Below are 13,915 nucleotides of genomic sequence, written 5' to 3'. Positions count from 1 at the left end.
TTATCTCAGGAAGAGGTTAGAGAAATTTATTTGATTAAAGTCACTATATATAAGAGAGTAATTTGAAAAAGAAAACATATTTGGATAGGCAGTCAACTTAGAAATTATTAAACTGAATGAATTATACATTTTTAGATATTTTTATTACATTTTTACAACTGTATTCTTCAAATATAGTCATCTTGAACACTAAAATTTTATATCAGAATCTTTATAAAACCATAAATCCTTTTGTTCTTCAGATAGTAGGGTTTTAAAATTAATGACATACGGTATAAATACTAAAATTATTTTTATTATATATATATATATATATATATATATATATATATATATATATATATATATATATATATATATATATATATAATATCTTGGCTGTGCCTAGAACTGCACATTTCTGGACTGAGATGTCTGATGTTGTTCCTGGGATCTGTTTGAGCCACTGCAGTATATATATATAACATCAGACATCTCAGTCCAGAAAGGTGCAGTTCTAGGCACAGCCAAGATACTGCGCAGAACCCTCAAGCTCCCAGGCCTCTGGTAGAGGACCCGAGCTCAGAGGATAAAAGAGACCACCCGCGGAGGGTGAGAAGGGAATTTTATATACCGTATTTTCCGCACTATAAGACGCACCTAAAAACCTTCAATTTCCTCAAAAGCCGACAGTGCGCCTTATAATCCGGTGCGCCTTATATATGGACCAATATTGAGCCACAACAGGTCCAGCAACGGACCTTACCACAGGGGCCGCGTTTCATTGGCTAATGCCCATTTTAGGTCACAGTGCAGCTACCACGTGCGTGACCGTCTCACAAACACAAGCTACAGTAGTAAACATATGCTAATGTACATTGTGGACCATCAAAACCATGAATGCCGACTTACCCAGCCTTGCAAGAACAATAGGCATCAGTGATCTTGTCCACAGCTATATTTATGCTGAGGGTGTGAGGATCTGCTGTTTTCCTCATCTATCGGTAGCTTTTAGCTGTGATGTTGGAGGCATCCAGTGGCTCAAACACCTTGATGTCGTCCAAAAAAGATGACATGAACTTGTTGGTTCCCCTGTCCATTGTCGTGGCTGATATGTTGTGAAAATCCGGCAGAAATGCTACGCTAATTAACTCAGATCGAAATGAAAGACGTCATGTTTACACAGACATGCAGTAGGCTGCTTACGTAGTTGGTCCACTACGGTAAGCAGCCGCCAACTTCTTTTTCCCCCGTAGAAGAAGTAGTGCGCGGTGCATGATGGTGTAACCTGGTTGTAATTCTCTTTTGTTATAATTACACAAAATGTCTTTTTTGGATTATTTGTCTTGTTCCTTATCTTACTGAAACACCTCTGTCATTGTTTTAACCGTGTTACTTTAAGATTGAAGCCCCTCCCTTTTATTTCTTCTTCTGTGGTATTGTCTTTAAATTGTTTGTGCCCCTTAGCCCCTCCCCTTTTGTCATGTTGTCCTGCGGGAGAGGTGTGTGCGTTTTATTTTTCCATCTAAATATTCAGTTTATTTATAGATCTATTAAGTTAATTTTTGTTATATACTTTTGTTTTGTGTAGGACTTGGAGCGGGCAGCCTTTAACACGGTTGTTTTGTTTGTATTCTTGACAGAAATAAACCGAGAATCATCTTTTAAAAGACAAACTGTGTCACGGCCTGTTCACTCAATAACCAGCACAACGCAGAAAAGGATCCGGTTACACTGGGATAGTTGTCAGAACACTGGTTTGTTAATAAAGTTTGATAATACATTTAAAGGGGGGGAGGGGCAGGGGAAGAGAGACAGAGACTGCAGCGGCAGCGTGTCGGTTGGTCTGTGTTACCCAGAAAGCAGTTGGGCATAATATCGCAACACCAACACCGTGAGTGAAACAACGACTGGGCCAGCCTACTATATAAAGTACTCGGGGACCATTTCTTTATTAATGTGGATGTGTAATAATAGAGTATGAAGCGTCTATTCTATGCGCCTTATAATGCGGTGCGCCTAATGTATGAAAAAAGTCCTAAAATAGGCCATTCATTGAAGGTGCGCCTTATAATCCGGTGCGCCTTATAGTGCGGAAAATACGGTATATATATATATATATATATATATATATATATATAAAATATGTAATATTATATATAATACGTAAATTATTATTGGCAATTACTATTTTATTTTATTTCAGACCAACTTTTCTTTGTGAGCCTCAAAGTTCCACCACTAAAAAAATGAAAAAAGCACAAAAAAGCCCTGACACCCACAGCCCGTGTACTTCCAGAGTGAAAATTCTCAAACCTGAATTACTTGGGGGTGAGTGGGATGGGGTTAGGGTAAGGGTTAGGATTACTCACAGCTCCAGTACTTTCAGGGTATTGTAGTTGTAGTTCTTCGTGTAATGAACACATGCTTATTACATGTAAAATAGGTTCTGTTAGGCTCTTTGGAGTTGCGAAATGGAAAGTTTATAAGAAATATTTAAAGACGTGTAGTAAAAATAGATTACAAGACATCACGAGCCTCTTATTGTGAAGTCCTACAGGAAGCAGTACGTACAGTCCAGGGCTGAAAACTGGCTGAACTGTCTGACTCCATTTTAATTGACGTGAGAGACGTTGAACCTACAGCATGGCGTCTGAAGAGCTTGCAAAGAAGTTGCAGTCGCGACTGGCTGCTGCGGAAGAGGCCGAGCAGAGGCCCGAGACCGAACAGAGTCCGGTTCCGGTCCAATCCCAGGAACCCGATCATGGCTGTGGAGATACGCCGTCCGAGCTGGCGACGAAACTGAACCGCAGGCTGGACATTAACGACGGAAATGCTCCTTCTCGGACGACTCGTGTTTTTAACCCTTACACTGAGTTTAAAGAGTTCTCCCGCAAGCAAATTAAAGACATGGAGGCGATGTTTAAACGGTAAGAATTAATGTTTAGTCCTCTTCAATTTTTGATGCTAGCTAGACGCTCCGTTGTGTTTACGGGAGTTGACTGGATTGTAGCCTAATGAATATGCAGTACTGATTGATCGTGATTCATCCCGTCGCTTCTGCCCTGTTCAGAGTGACGCACTGCAGGCCCGCTCCATCTCCTCCCGCTTCTCGCTCCCCGCTAGTGTCGCTAAACATTCCTGTTTAATTGAAAAGTAGGAATTTTCGTATGGATCGCCCCCCTTAATTTAACATAAAATATGTGATACTCATCATCCAATCTGGGCAAGCACATTTATTGAAGGCTGTTAATCTATATTACGGTTATGTTGTTGATACTCTGGTTTGATTTGTTGGTTTGTTTACTTGTTTGGTTTATATGAGGGAAGGTGCAATATGTGTTTTATATTAAACAATATGGATATTTTTGCTGTTGTTGTGGGGTCAGGGCTCAATAAGTGTGTGTTGTTGTTGTTTGTAGTGTGTTTCACAAAGCACCCTTCCTCAGTAACACAGCTCCTCCAGACTAGCAGCAGCAATTAGCAAACACCTGGAGTGAACTGGGCCTCTGCTGAGCTTATCACAAAACTACAGCTCTCCTAATAACGGCTGTAATGAACAGCTAGAGAAGCATTGTTGAACAGGTATGAGAGAGAGAGAGAGCCCAGTTTCAAGGTGTCAGATGATGCATATGCAAAGTCAAATTTATTATCTTTGATATTAACAACTGAAGGTAACATAGTTACTTGATTGCTAGAAAATGGTATTATGTGCTTGGTAGATACATAATACCTTCTTCCCCTTTTAAAAGAACGCATATCTCACTTCTCCTGATCATCCTGTTTCATAAAGCAGTTTGCTAAAGTGACACCTATCGAGAACTTACTTCCTTCTATGACTCACTGATAATTCAGCTGAGGTCGTATCTAATTGTAATTTTAGTTATTTATTCACTCAGCTTAGCGGAAGGGCTGTTCTATTTCTGCTTTTTGACTTCCTTTTAAATGTTGTAATTCTTATTAGTCATTTCTGCCACTCCGTATGAACATCATCAAGAAGCTTTTCATTTTGTGTTACTGTCCTTTGTTTTTCTGGTCTGGTCAGACCATGATCAAGGAGCTGGACACTGCTGAATACACACTGCTGTGTGCACAGAGAAGGAACCACTGTTGGCTTTACAATTGATTTTATGTAGGGAGGTTGGTTAATCATATAACTGTATATATTCATATATACAGTATATATCATGCTTTTATGGTCAGATTACAGATGCTTTCCTAACTAAATATAAGCATACTGACAGCATGTTGCTGTTGTCCCGGTTCCTATGAGGCCGTCTGTTGTGTATTTGGAAATAAGAGACATTGAGAACCTGTGAGAACTTGTTCAGAAATGCAGTTGCCATTCCGAGAATGTTCACCGAACCATAAATGGCTGATTAGTAAAAAGTTTAGGTCACTTAGTGAAGAAATCCAGTTCTGAAACTTCAAGTTGGCATTGACTTGTTAAAACTTAAAAAAAAAGTTGATTAAAAACAGGATTCCTGCAACATTTCTATTTCTTCTGTTTTGAACAATATGTAGAAAGAACAAGAAAATTTCTGAAGAAATCTAAAAGGGGCTTGACAAGTGTGCCTTTTGTAGGTGTATTCCATGCATTGCTATTGTCGGCCCCAATTAGAATTTTTATTTGCACAAAACCTGTAAAAAAAAAAACAAGGCTAACAGACATTTTTAAAACTAGGACCTGTATTTTGTTTTCCCTCAAATAGTTTGATATTTTTTGTTTCTCTAACTCAGAGGTTCCCAAACTGTGGGGCACGCCCCCTAAGGGGGGCGCCGTGTCATTGCAGGGGGTGAGGGGGGGTGGGGGGGTCGCGGGAAGCAGTCTAGATGAAAAAAAACCCACACATGAACACTGTATGCGCTGGGTTTTTACCTTAGAATGGCCAACTCTCTGTTATTCCTCTGTCATTTTGATACAATAGGGCCTTCCACACTTCCCATATCTGTGTTCTCAGTTAAAACTGTTTAATCCGTTGTTAACATGTTGTAACCTGTTTTTCCGAGCCGCCTTTAAATGCAACATGAGCGCTATGACGCTCGCGCTGGGTTTCCACCTGTGAAGGAGACCTGCTGCTGCTGTACTGAGCTACACAGGTGTGTCATGGCAGCAAACCAGCCAAACGCAAAGAACTTTTCAGTTTTTCCCCCAAACTAACCAACTGAGTTGAGTAAAGCTGTTGGATGCAGGAAATGTTAGCTAAAAGATGACTAGCTAATATCAATACAGAGCCTGTAGCTTAACAAGTAGCCTGTAGGCTACCGATGTTATTGTCTATGTCCATTTTGCCCCAAAAAAGTCTTGTCCTGTGTGCGTGTGTGCGCGAGTGTGTGTGTGTATGACTTTGGTCAATCTTCATGACATCATCTGGATGTCATTTCCTGTCATTGTTTAAAGAGACAGTAATAATTCTGTATGTAAACTTCTGATTTTGAAGACATTAATACATAAAGTACTAACATTATTTCTCTCATTATTGTGGCATTTGGCAATGATTTAGTAAATAATTTAACAACAATAAAAATAATTTAGTAATTGTAACTGATCTTAAACAGATCTGAACTTCGGACAGTGGAAAAATAATGTGAGTCTTTGTATTTGGTGTATGTAAACTTCTAGTTTCCACTATTAGCTGAGGCAGATATAAAACCACAGTAGCTGTTGGTTGTGAGGCTGGATCTGGGCCTTGGATGTTGGTGTGGCGTTCATCCTGAGCTCCTGTTGCTGCGCAGTCTGGGCGAGTCATTCAGACTTTAGCTTTAAGCCGGGTTCGCTGCGGGTTTACCTTCCCCTGACCTCGGCTGCCTTTCTGCTGTTTTCAGGTTTGACACTGGAAGAGATGGCTTCATCGACCTGATGGAGCTGAAGATACTGATGGAGAAGTTGGGAGCTCCACAGACTCATTTGGGCCTGAAGAACATGATCAGGGAAGTGGATGAAGATATTGACGGCAAACTGAGCTTCAGAGAGGTGAGAGGGAGGTGAAGATAAAATGAGATTGGCCTGTGCTTGTGCACTGAATATTGAAATAGTCATTGAATTCTTGCAGCAGTGCTAATGTGTATAAATGTCAGAACTATAGTAGGCTAAATGTTTGAGCTGAGGCAGTACAACATCCTGAAAAAAGCAGAAGTGGTGACTGTGGATTACTTAGTTCCACTGGTGGAGCTAACTGTGAGCCAGTATGAGACTGTCTCAGTATAACTTATGAATACCATTATGAACCCTAAAAACTAGGGGAAATGTAGAATGCCATCTAATTTAAAGACAGAAAAGTGAGAATTATTCCTACGTCTGCCGTGATATTGCAGCAGCGTGATTGATACAGACTCGCAGCAGGACAGTCACTGCTGTACCACTGATGACATGACAGAATGAGCCACTGCAGACACATTTTATCCATGCTCTTCCAGCAATAGATCTCCTGGCTCGAAGAAGTCTATAATCTATGAATTTAGTCTTTTTCTTCAGTTGTTTAAATTCCATCAGGTATATTCCAAGTACACAGAGTTTAACCTCTTTCATCTTAAACAATTCAGATAGACTCCTGATGGCACCTTCCAAAATCTCTGGGTTTTAAGATGCTTCCACAGACAACGGAAAAGAGTTCCTTTTTCAAAGAAACATTTTGTGCAAGTATCTGGAATATCACGGGACACATAATGAAGCCTAACACGTGTTACATACTGTGGGTTCTCATAAGCCATTTATATTACAGAAGTTGTTTTTGTGCCATATCTGATTCTGTATCTAAAATGAAACAAAGACTTCCTCCTTGTCAAGTCCTCTGTGACTTTGGCTGTTATGTTTTCATGGGCGTTATCCGTTCATGCTGGCCTGAGCCTGAAGCATTGTGGTCCAGGTACAGGCTGACGTGTCAGTATGGTACCTACACAAACACAAACATGCTGTTGAACGAGTTGGGTTGTGTCCCTGTTTGCAGTTCTTGCTGATCTTCCGTAGAGCTGCAGCTGGAGAGCTGGAGGAGGAGAGCGGCTTGATGGCTCTGGCCAGGCTGTCTGAGATCAACGTCTCCACTGAAGGGGTCATGGGGGCCAAAGACTTCTTTGAGGCCAAGGTATGCTAATAGCTTGTTCTATTCCATGAAGTTAATCAGACCACTGTGTCATTAAGAACTGTTTTCTCAGACATTGATATGTAATCCACATATTTGATACGAATGAATCAGTCTATAAATTCTATTACTGTGAAGCTATCTACAGATTAATTTTACATTATCTTTTACTTAGCAATATAGTTGCTAAGTAAAACGGGAACTACATATGAACATCTCCACTGAAGGGAGAAATGTCTTTGTGTGTGTGCAGGTGTGGTTGGATGTGCTCTGTGTTAGATTGAATTATTGTACCGAGAAGGTAATCCTGTGAGACTGGGAAGCATTTCCTTTTGTGGTGTGTCAGTCGATCAGCCGCCAATCATAATTGGCCGATTTCCATGAAAAGGTCTAGTCATGTTCTTCTGAAACTATAATTATCCTCTACCCTGTAGTGATAAGCTCTTTGTTTAGCAGAGATATTATAGTTCATGCAGTAAATATCAGCAGCACTTCACTTTTTCCACGTTATGTTGCAGTCTTTTCCATATTGTATTAAATTGATTGCTTTCCTCAAAATTCTACTTATTATGACAACGTGGAAAAAAAGTTCTTGAGATTTTTATAAATTTATTAACCAAGAAATTAACAAAAGTAATTCACGTGATATTAAGCTGTTTCCACTGATCATCCTGGAGCTGTTTCTACAGCTTGAATGGAGTCCAGCTGTGGTGAATTCAGATGATTAAATAGACAGGCGTCTGCCTTTACAGATCAATTCAAAGCCCCTCTGTTGACCTGCACTGTCTGCTGTGGGGCCTGATATTGACAGGTGTGTGTGCCTGACGGTGTTTTGTCCTTGTGTGTTTTCAGGTTCAGGCTCTGTCCCAGAGCAGCAAGTTTGAAGCTGAGATTCGAGAAGAAAAAGAAGAACGCAAGAAACAGGAGGTGGAGAAGAAGGAGCGGCAAGCTGCCTTCAAGCAGCTGCAGTCGGCCTTCTGCTCATGACCGCTGCAGCTTCACCTCAAGCAAATGTGTTGAAATTTAAAACGAGCTTACCACTCCACTCACACTGTAAGAAGCAACATAACTCAGAACAATAAGGTTTAAAAACCGAAAGGAAAGATGAATAAACGTATTTCTTGCTAATGTATTTGAAACTAATTTTCCTGTGAAATCACAGGCCACTTTTCCATAGTTTCTGCAGCTACTCAACGAAACTCTAACATGCAGAACCATAGCTTCGGATGCGTACAATGATTCCTGGTGTTTTTTTAAGTTTCTGTTGATCTGAATGGCTAAAGCTGCATTTCTGTGAATTTGTTTGGAAGAGTTAACCCTGAGGGAACTCTGAATTATTTTTATTCATCTTTTCTACATTGTGTGCTGCTTGTGAAATATGTTTAACATTCCAGTTTTTCAGGGTTTGTGTCACCTGATGATGTTTAACCTAAACACGTTCCTAATTGTAGTGTGAATTTCCCTACCTTACATTTCCTACAAAAAAAGTGTGTTTAAAAGTAAGTTAACGAAGCACTAAGATCACATTGTGACTGTATGTTTTTGAACAAACTGCTCCTGTAATTGCTGGAGGGAATTAACAAAATGCGTTTGGCAATGATTTATGTATAAAATCTCCCATCTCCTTACTGTCGTATTTCATCATGAGGGATTTTCTTTGCATTTATTAGAACTGATTTCACCTGTCAGAGAACATCCCAGGTGTTGATGATGCTATGCTGCTTTTACTAAAAGTGATGTTTAATTCCACAGAAGGTGTTTGAAACTTTTACCTCCTTTATCGCAGAGTTTGCTTGAAATGACTAAATCCTAGCACAAAGTTTATCACTCACGCTGAACAATAAGACTTGTTTGTATCCCACATAGTGGTTTCCCTCAACACACATCTAATGCATTTTGCGCACCTAAAGCAATGTGAACAGTAGACTGCATTTTCGGACTTTATTTCAGTCAGACTGAGGAGCTCTCCCAGGGTTACTCTGTGTCCCTGCTGTGCTCAGACGGGTACAGAATGACAAGGTCTGTTAGTTTTAGGCTTGATGTGAATCAACCTGTGTATCCTTACAATTTGAAAACATATTTTTATGTTTTGGGCATGTTTGTAAGAGGCTGTGGCTGTGGGCATGAATATTTGGAGTCGTTAACACCTGATGACATAAAAGATTAAAGACGTAAATAAGTTCTGAGAAGCAGCACAGGTTTCATTTTTAAAAGCACATTCACCATTTGTTGCACAATTTTGAAATGCTTGGTGGAACTAAAAGTAATTGTTGGGGGTGGAGAAGGCTTCTGACTCACCCAGTCTAGATTTGGTTGGAGGTCCGGCTCATTGGTGTGCCGCTGCAATGAAAGCCAGATTTCTGCATGATTTGTTTTCAGCCAATAGGAAGGGATCTTTGACCTTTTCTCACAGTCGATGCTTCAGTTTATCTGATGTCAGATTATAGATGACTGCTGAATTCTGCTTCGTCTTGTACTTAGTGACATTGAGCTAGCAGAAAGCATGACCTTCCTGAAGTGGGATGCAGCTGTTATTACCTGTGTATTTGTTGCCATGACGTCACAATCTGCTGAAAATAAATTCCATTTAATTCCACAGACAAGAGCTGCAAGGTTGTAGTATTAACTGTAGTGTGTCCATAGCAACGTGTAACAATTCCAAACTGATACTATGTTTAATGTAACGTTTCCAGTATTCATTGTGTAAATTGATGTTTCTTTTTTTCTTTCTTTTTTTAAGGTTAAAATCTTCTTTGTTTGATTTATCAGAGTTATATGATGCCAAATAATGAAGTGGTAAGTGAAATATATTTTTAGGCAATTGTATAGAATATGTTCTACCCTGTGTGGAATGAAACATTTTAACTTTAATAAAGGAAACTAAATCATTATTGGAGAATTGCATTTATATGATCCATCATATAGAACCAGTCGTTCCATTTTGCTTTAGAGGAGTTCATGTCATAACCGCCTGCTGGTCTAAAACCACATACACATGAAACCTGGTATATGTAAAGTTTGGTTTGATTTATATTTAGGGATGATGTTGATGATTTGTTCTAACTAGAACAGAACATCAGCATCATAACTAGAGCTCACTGAAATCAAATTTTCTACACACACACATGCACACACACACGCATACAGGCTTGATGTGAATCAACCTGTGTATCCTTTCAATTTGAGAAAACAAATTGAAGGCTACAATCTGAATCCTTTCCATAAAGTTTACAGTTCTTATCAAGACAGGAATACCGTCATGTTACAATATTTGAAATAAATCATCTTTTTTTGTCTAAATGCAGTCAGTTGAAAGCTCATGCATGTTTCAAACATTTTGTAATTGTAATATTGTATTTCCCACAAGTAGAACATTTTCAAAATCTCTTTTTCTTCCACTGTGTCTGCAGTTTAGCCTCCCTGATCAATCAAATTTTATTTGTATAGCACATTTCAGCAGCAAGGTATTTCAAAGTGCTTTACAACATTAAAAACAGAAATACAGAGTCATGTAACATTGAATAAACAGTAAAAAATAAAAAATAAAGATGAAAACATTAAAACCCGCAGCCCTTTTCAACCAGAGGGGAACGACACAAGCACCCCTTCACACTTCCAAGAAGGGGGGACGGTACCCGCACCTCTCTGGGGTTTAAAAACATTAAAGACATTAAAATCCGCATTATAACCCTAATTTAGCCATAAGCAACTCTAAACAGGTGGGTTTTAAGTTGAGATTTAAAGGCACTCAGTGTTTCAGCTGTTTTCAGCTGTTTTCTGGAAGTTTGTTCCAAATTTGTGGTGCATAGAAACTGAATGCTGCTTCTTGTTTGGTTCTGGTTCTGGGGATGCAGACCAGACCAGAACCAGAAGATCTGAAGGGTCTAGATGGTTGGTACAGCAGTAACAGATCTTTAATGTATTGTGGTGCTAAACCGTTCAGTGATTTATAAACTAACAACAGTATTTTAAAGTCTATCCTCTGAGCTACAGGGAGCCAGTGTAGGGACTTTAAAACTGGTGTTATGTGCTCTATCTTCCTGGTTTTAGTGAGAACACGAGCAGCAGCTTCTGGATCAGCTGCAGCCGTTTGATTGATTTATTAGTCAGACCTGTGAAGACGCTGTTGCAATAATCAATGCGGCTGAAGATAAATGCATGGATGAGTTTCTCTAGATCTCACTGAGACATCAGTCCTCTAATCCTGGAGATGTTCTTCAGGTGATAGAAGGCCGACTTTATGACTGTCTTAATGTGGCTCTGAAGGTTCAGGTCAGAGTCCATCACTACTCCCAGGTTTCGGGCTGATCGCTGGTTTTCAGTTGTAATAACTGAAGCTGTGCATTGACTCTAGATCTATAATTCTAGATCTATAACTCTAGATCGCTCTTCTTTAGGTACAAAGATAATAACTTCAGTTTTGTTTTGGTTCAGCTGGAGAAAGTTTTGGCACATCCACTCATTTATCTGTTCTAAGCATCTACTCAGTGATTGGATGGGTTCAGAGTCACCTGGTGACATCGTGATGTAGAGCTGTGTATCATCCGTGTATGATATGAATTTATCTTTAAGACAAACATAGCTTTAGGAGCTATAAACAAACATAGCTGTGTTTCCATTCACCTTAAGATTTCACAAATTGGAGTGACTAAAATAAATTAGTTTAATGGAGACATGGCAATTAAGAAAAGCAAACACGTTTCTTGATTAAAAAAGCAAAACAAACATTTTTGCTCCAGGATGAGGTGGTTTTTCAGCCATATTGAAATTTGTGTATTTTGCAAAACTGTCAAAACACAGTTTTGACATCAAACATCTCTAACCAGTTAGTACACAACTGAATTGACACGTTTGGTCAGTGCAGCTGGCTCCACCAGAGGTCTCCAGGACAGCACAGTTTATCTCCTGTTTTAACTGGACACTTGTCCATTTTTTTGAAACTGACTCTATTTTAATGTATCCTAACATTAAAATACACAAACACACACGCACAGAGAGAGTGAATAAAACCTTTTAAAAAAAAAAAACAACCTGAAATTAAACTCCTCTTGGCTCCCTGGTCCCCTCTTCTGCCTCCTGGTGGTTGCTGTAGATATTGCGTCTGACTTGCCAGTGAATTCTGATCCTTGTCAGTGGTGTCTGGATTTGAATCCTTCTTCTGTTAACATCTGTTGTGTTGTCTGTTAAATAAACTGAATAAACCTATTAATAGTAAAGCTTAAAAAGCTTCACTAGTCAAACACCAGCACTGTTAAAAACTGAAATTATTCTCACTTTTTATAATTGTCATTCAACAAGAATGACAGTCATTCTTGTTGAACAACATAGCCATTCAGCAAGAATGACTATATTGACACTACAACAGTCATTCTTGTTGACTTTGTTGAGTCAACGTAGAATAAAGACACAGAGGCCAAAGGAATCAGCATTTGTCATTTCTGGGTTTGTTTAAAAAAAGTTTATTTCCCATTATAGTCAGTGTATAAAGTCACTAAAGCATGAGGTTCAATGACATTTACACTCGTCTAAATGATCTCTTTGAAAACAATATAGGAAAAAAATGATCTGATTATAATCAAATAATGTAAATACAACATTTATTAAAAAGGAATTTACTGTAAAACTGCAATATGTAACTCTCATAAAATATGTTTTTCCATATTTGTTAAAACTGTCATTTTGTTAAGAAAGTATATGAGATAACATTTGAAAAGCTCCTGCACCTCCCCCCTGAGCTACTATTGCCACCTGACTTAATGCACCTCTCCCAATCAAGAACAACAATCAGATCCAGGAGGCGTGTCTTAGCGCTGTCACAGATTATTTGTCTCATATCATACTGTCATAATATGCAGTTTCAACAAATATGAAAAAATACAGATATATCTATATAAAAGTTATATATTACAACTTTAGCATACTATGCTTATTTTCAAGGCTAAATCTCCAAAAACATTTGAAAAATTCAGTGTAGTACAAAATATTTTTTTTTGTATAATTTTAGACAATAACCTGCTAAAATCAATGATATACAAATAAATCATTAACTGTTTGTCTATTAGTAATTACAGAGGTCACTCATATGTTAGAAACCTCACTTTAGACATGGGTGTGGTGATGTTATGCTTAGAGCTGGTTTGTGTTGGTGACATTTGATGTGAACACCTTGCCTGATTTTGAGACTTGATAATTCACACTAATGTTCAAGAACATCAAAACTTGACAAAATGATCAGAAACATATTTAGGGCATTTATGCAGTAAGTATGCAAGTAACTATGTGAACAATGGGAGTTAGATGACTTGAAATTCCTACAGATCCAAACCTGCAAGTACATGCTTAGAAATCACGACAGAAATTTTTTTTTTTTTTTAAATATGATTTAACTGTACTTAATGCTAATTAAGAAATCTTCTGCAGAGACCCATATTAGTTTTAGAATTTTTGTGAACACACATTATACATGAAAATACTTTACAGTCTACTAAAATCTGAGGATACAAGAAATGCATTTAATTTACAGCTCAAAATATATTTAACTGTGATGATTCTAAAGTCTTCAAAGTTTTCTTAATCTGCAGTTGTTCAGAGAAACAGGAAATAAACTAATAAATGGATGGTTGCTTAGAAAAAAAGCAATCTTTCTCAGTTTTCCTGACTTTGACCTGTCAGGTGATTTGACCTGAAGAATTGCAGAAATGAATAAATATCTTTACATCTTCACACAATTTTGCATTTTGCTACCTTAGCGACTTTGCCCCCGAACTTCTTCAAATTAAACGAAATTGGTGTCAAACATTTGTGCAACGTTGGTGCAGCAAAAATATCTTGTTTGTGCCACTATCATTTTAAAGATA

The 13,915-nt window shown here is 38.4% G+C and overlaps 1 protein-coding gene and 1 long non-coding RNA gene across 2 annotated transcripts; both read left to right on the top strand.

The window, feature by feature from the left end:
- The first annotated feature begins 1,312 nt into the window (after positions 1-1,312).
- LOC148155660 (uncharacterized) lies at positions 1,313-1,655 on the top strand. Its single transcript, XR_015764992.1, has 2 exons — positions 1,313-1,481; positions 1,571-1,655. It is a non-coding gene; the product is annotated as an uncharacterized LOC148155660 (long non-coding RNA).
- A 923-nt stretch (positions 1,656-2,578) lies between these two features.
- Positions 2,579-9,949, top strand: efhd1 (EF-hand domain family, member D1). Its single transcript, XM_015007165.2, has 4 exons — positions 2,579-2,909; positions 5,806-5,953; positions 6,927-7,061; positions 7,911-9,949. The coding sequence occupies exons 1-4, from the start codon at positions 2,626-2,628 to the stop codon at positions 8,043-8,045; spliced, it is 702 nt and encodes a 233-aa protein (XP_014862651.1). The 5' UTR covers positions 2,579-2,625; the 3' UTR covers positions 8,046-9,949.
- Positions 9,950-13,915: the final 3,966 nt, after the last annotated feature.

Source organism: Poecilia mexicana, unplaced genomic scaffold, assembly GCF_051168715.1.
Source record: "Poecilia mexicana isolate PSO_F unplaced genomic scaffold, ASM5116871v1 scaffold_13, whole genome shotgun sequence".
Classification (NCBI taxonomy): domain Eukaryota; kingdom Metazoa; phylum Chordata; class Actinopteri; order Cyprinodontiformes; family Poeciliidae; genus Poecilia; species Poecilia mexicana.
The sequence above is the reverse complement of the archived record's forward strand: the minus strand, read 5'-3'. Positions and strand labels throughout refer to the sequence as shown.

Coding starts and splice junctions, on each gene's coding strand:
- efhd1 (XM_015007165.2), top strand. CDS start 2,626: ATGGCGTCTGAAGAGCTTGCAAAGAAGTTGCAGTCGCGACTGGCTGCT. Junction 2,910..5,805: donor ATGGAGGCGATGTTTAAACG/GTAAGAATTAAT, acceptor TGCTGTTTTCAG/GTTTGACACTGGAAGAGATG. Junction 5,954..6,926: donor GCAAACTGAGCTTCAGAGAG/GTGAGAGGGAGG, acceptor CCCTGTTTGCAG/TTCTTGCTGATCTTCCGTAG.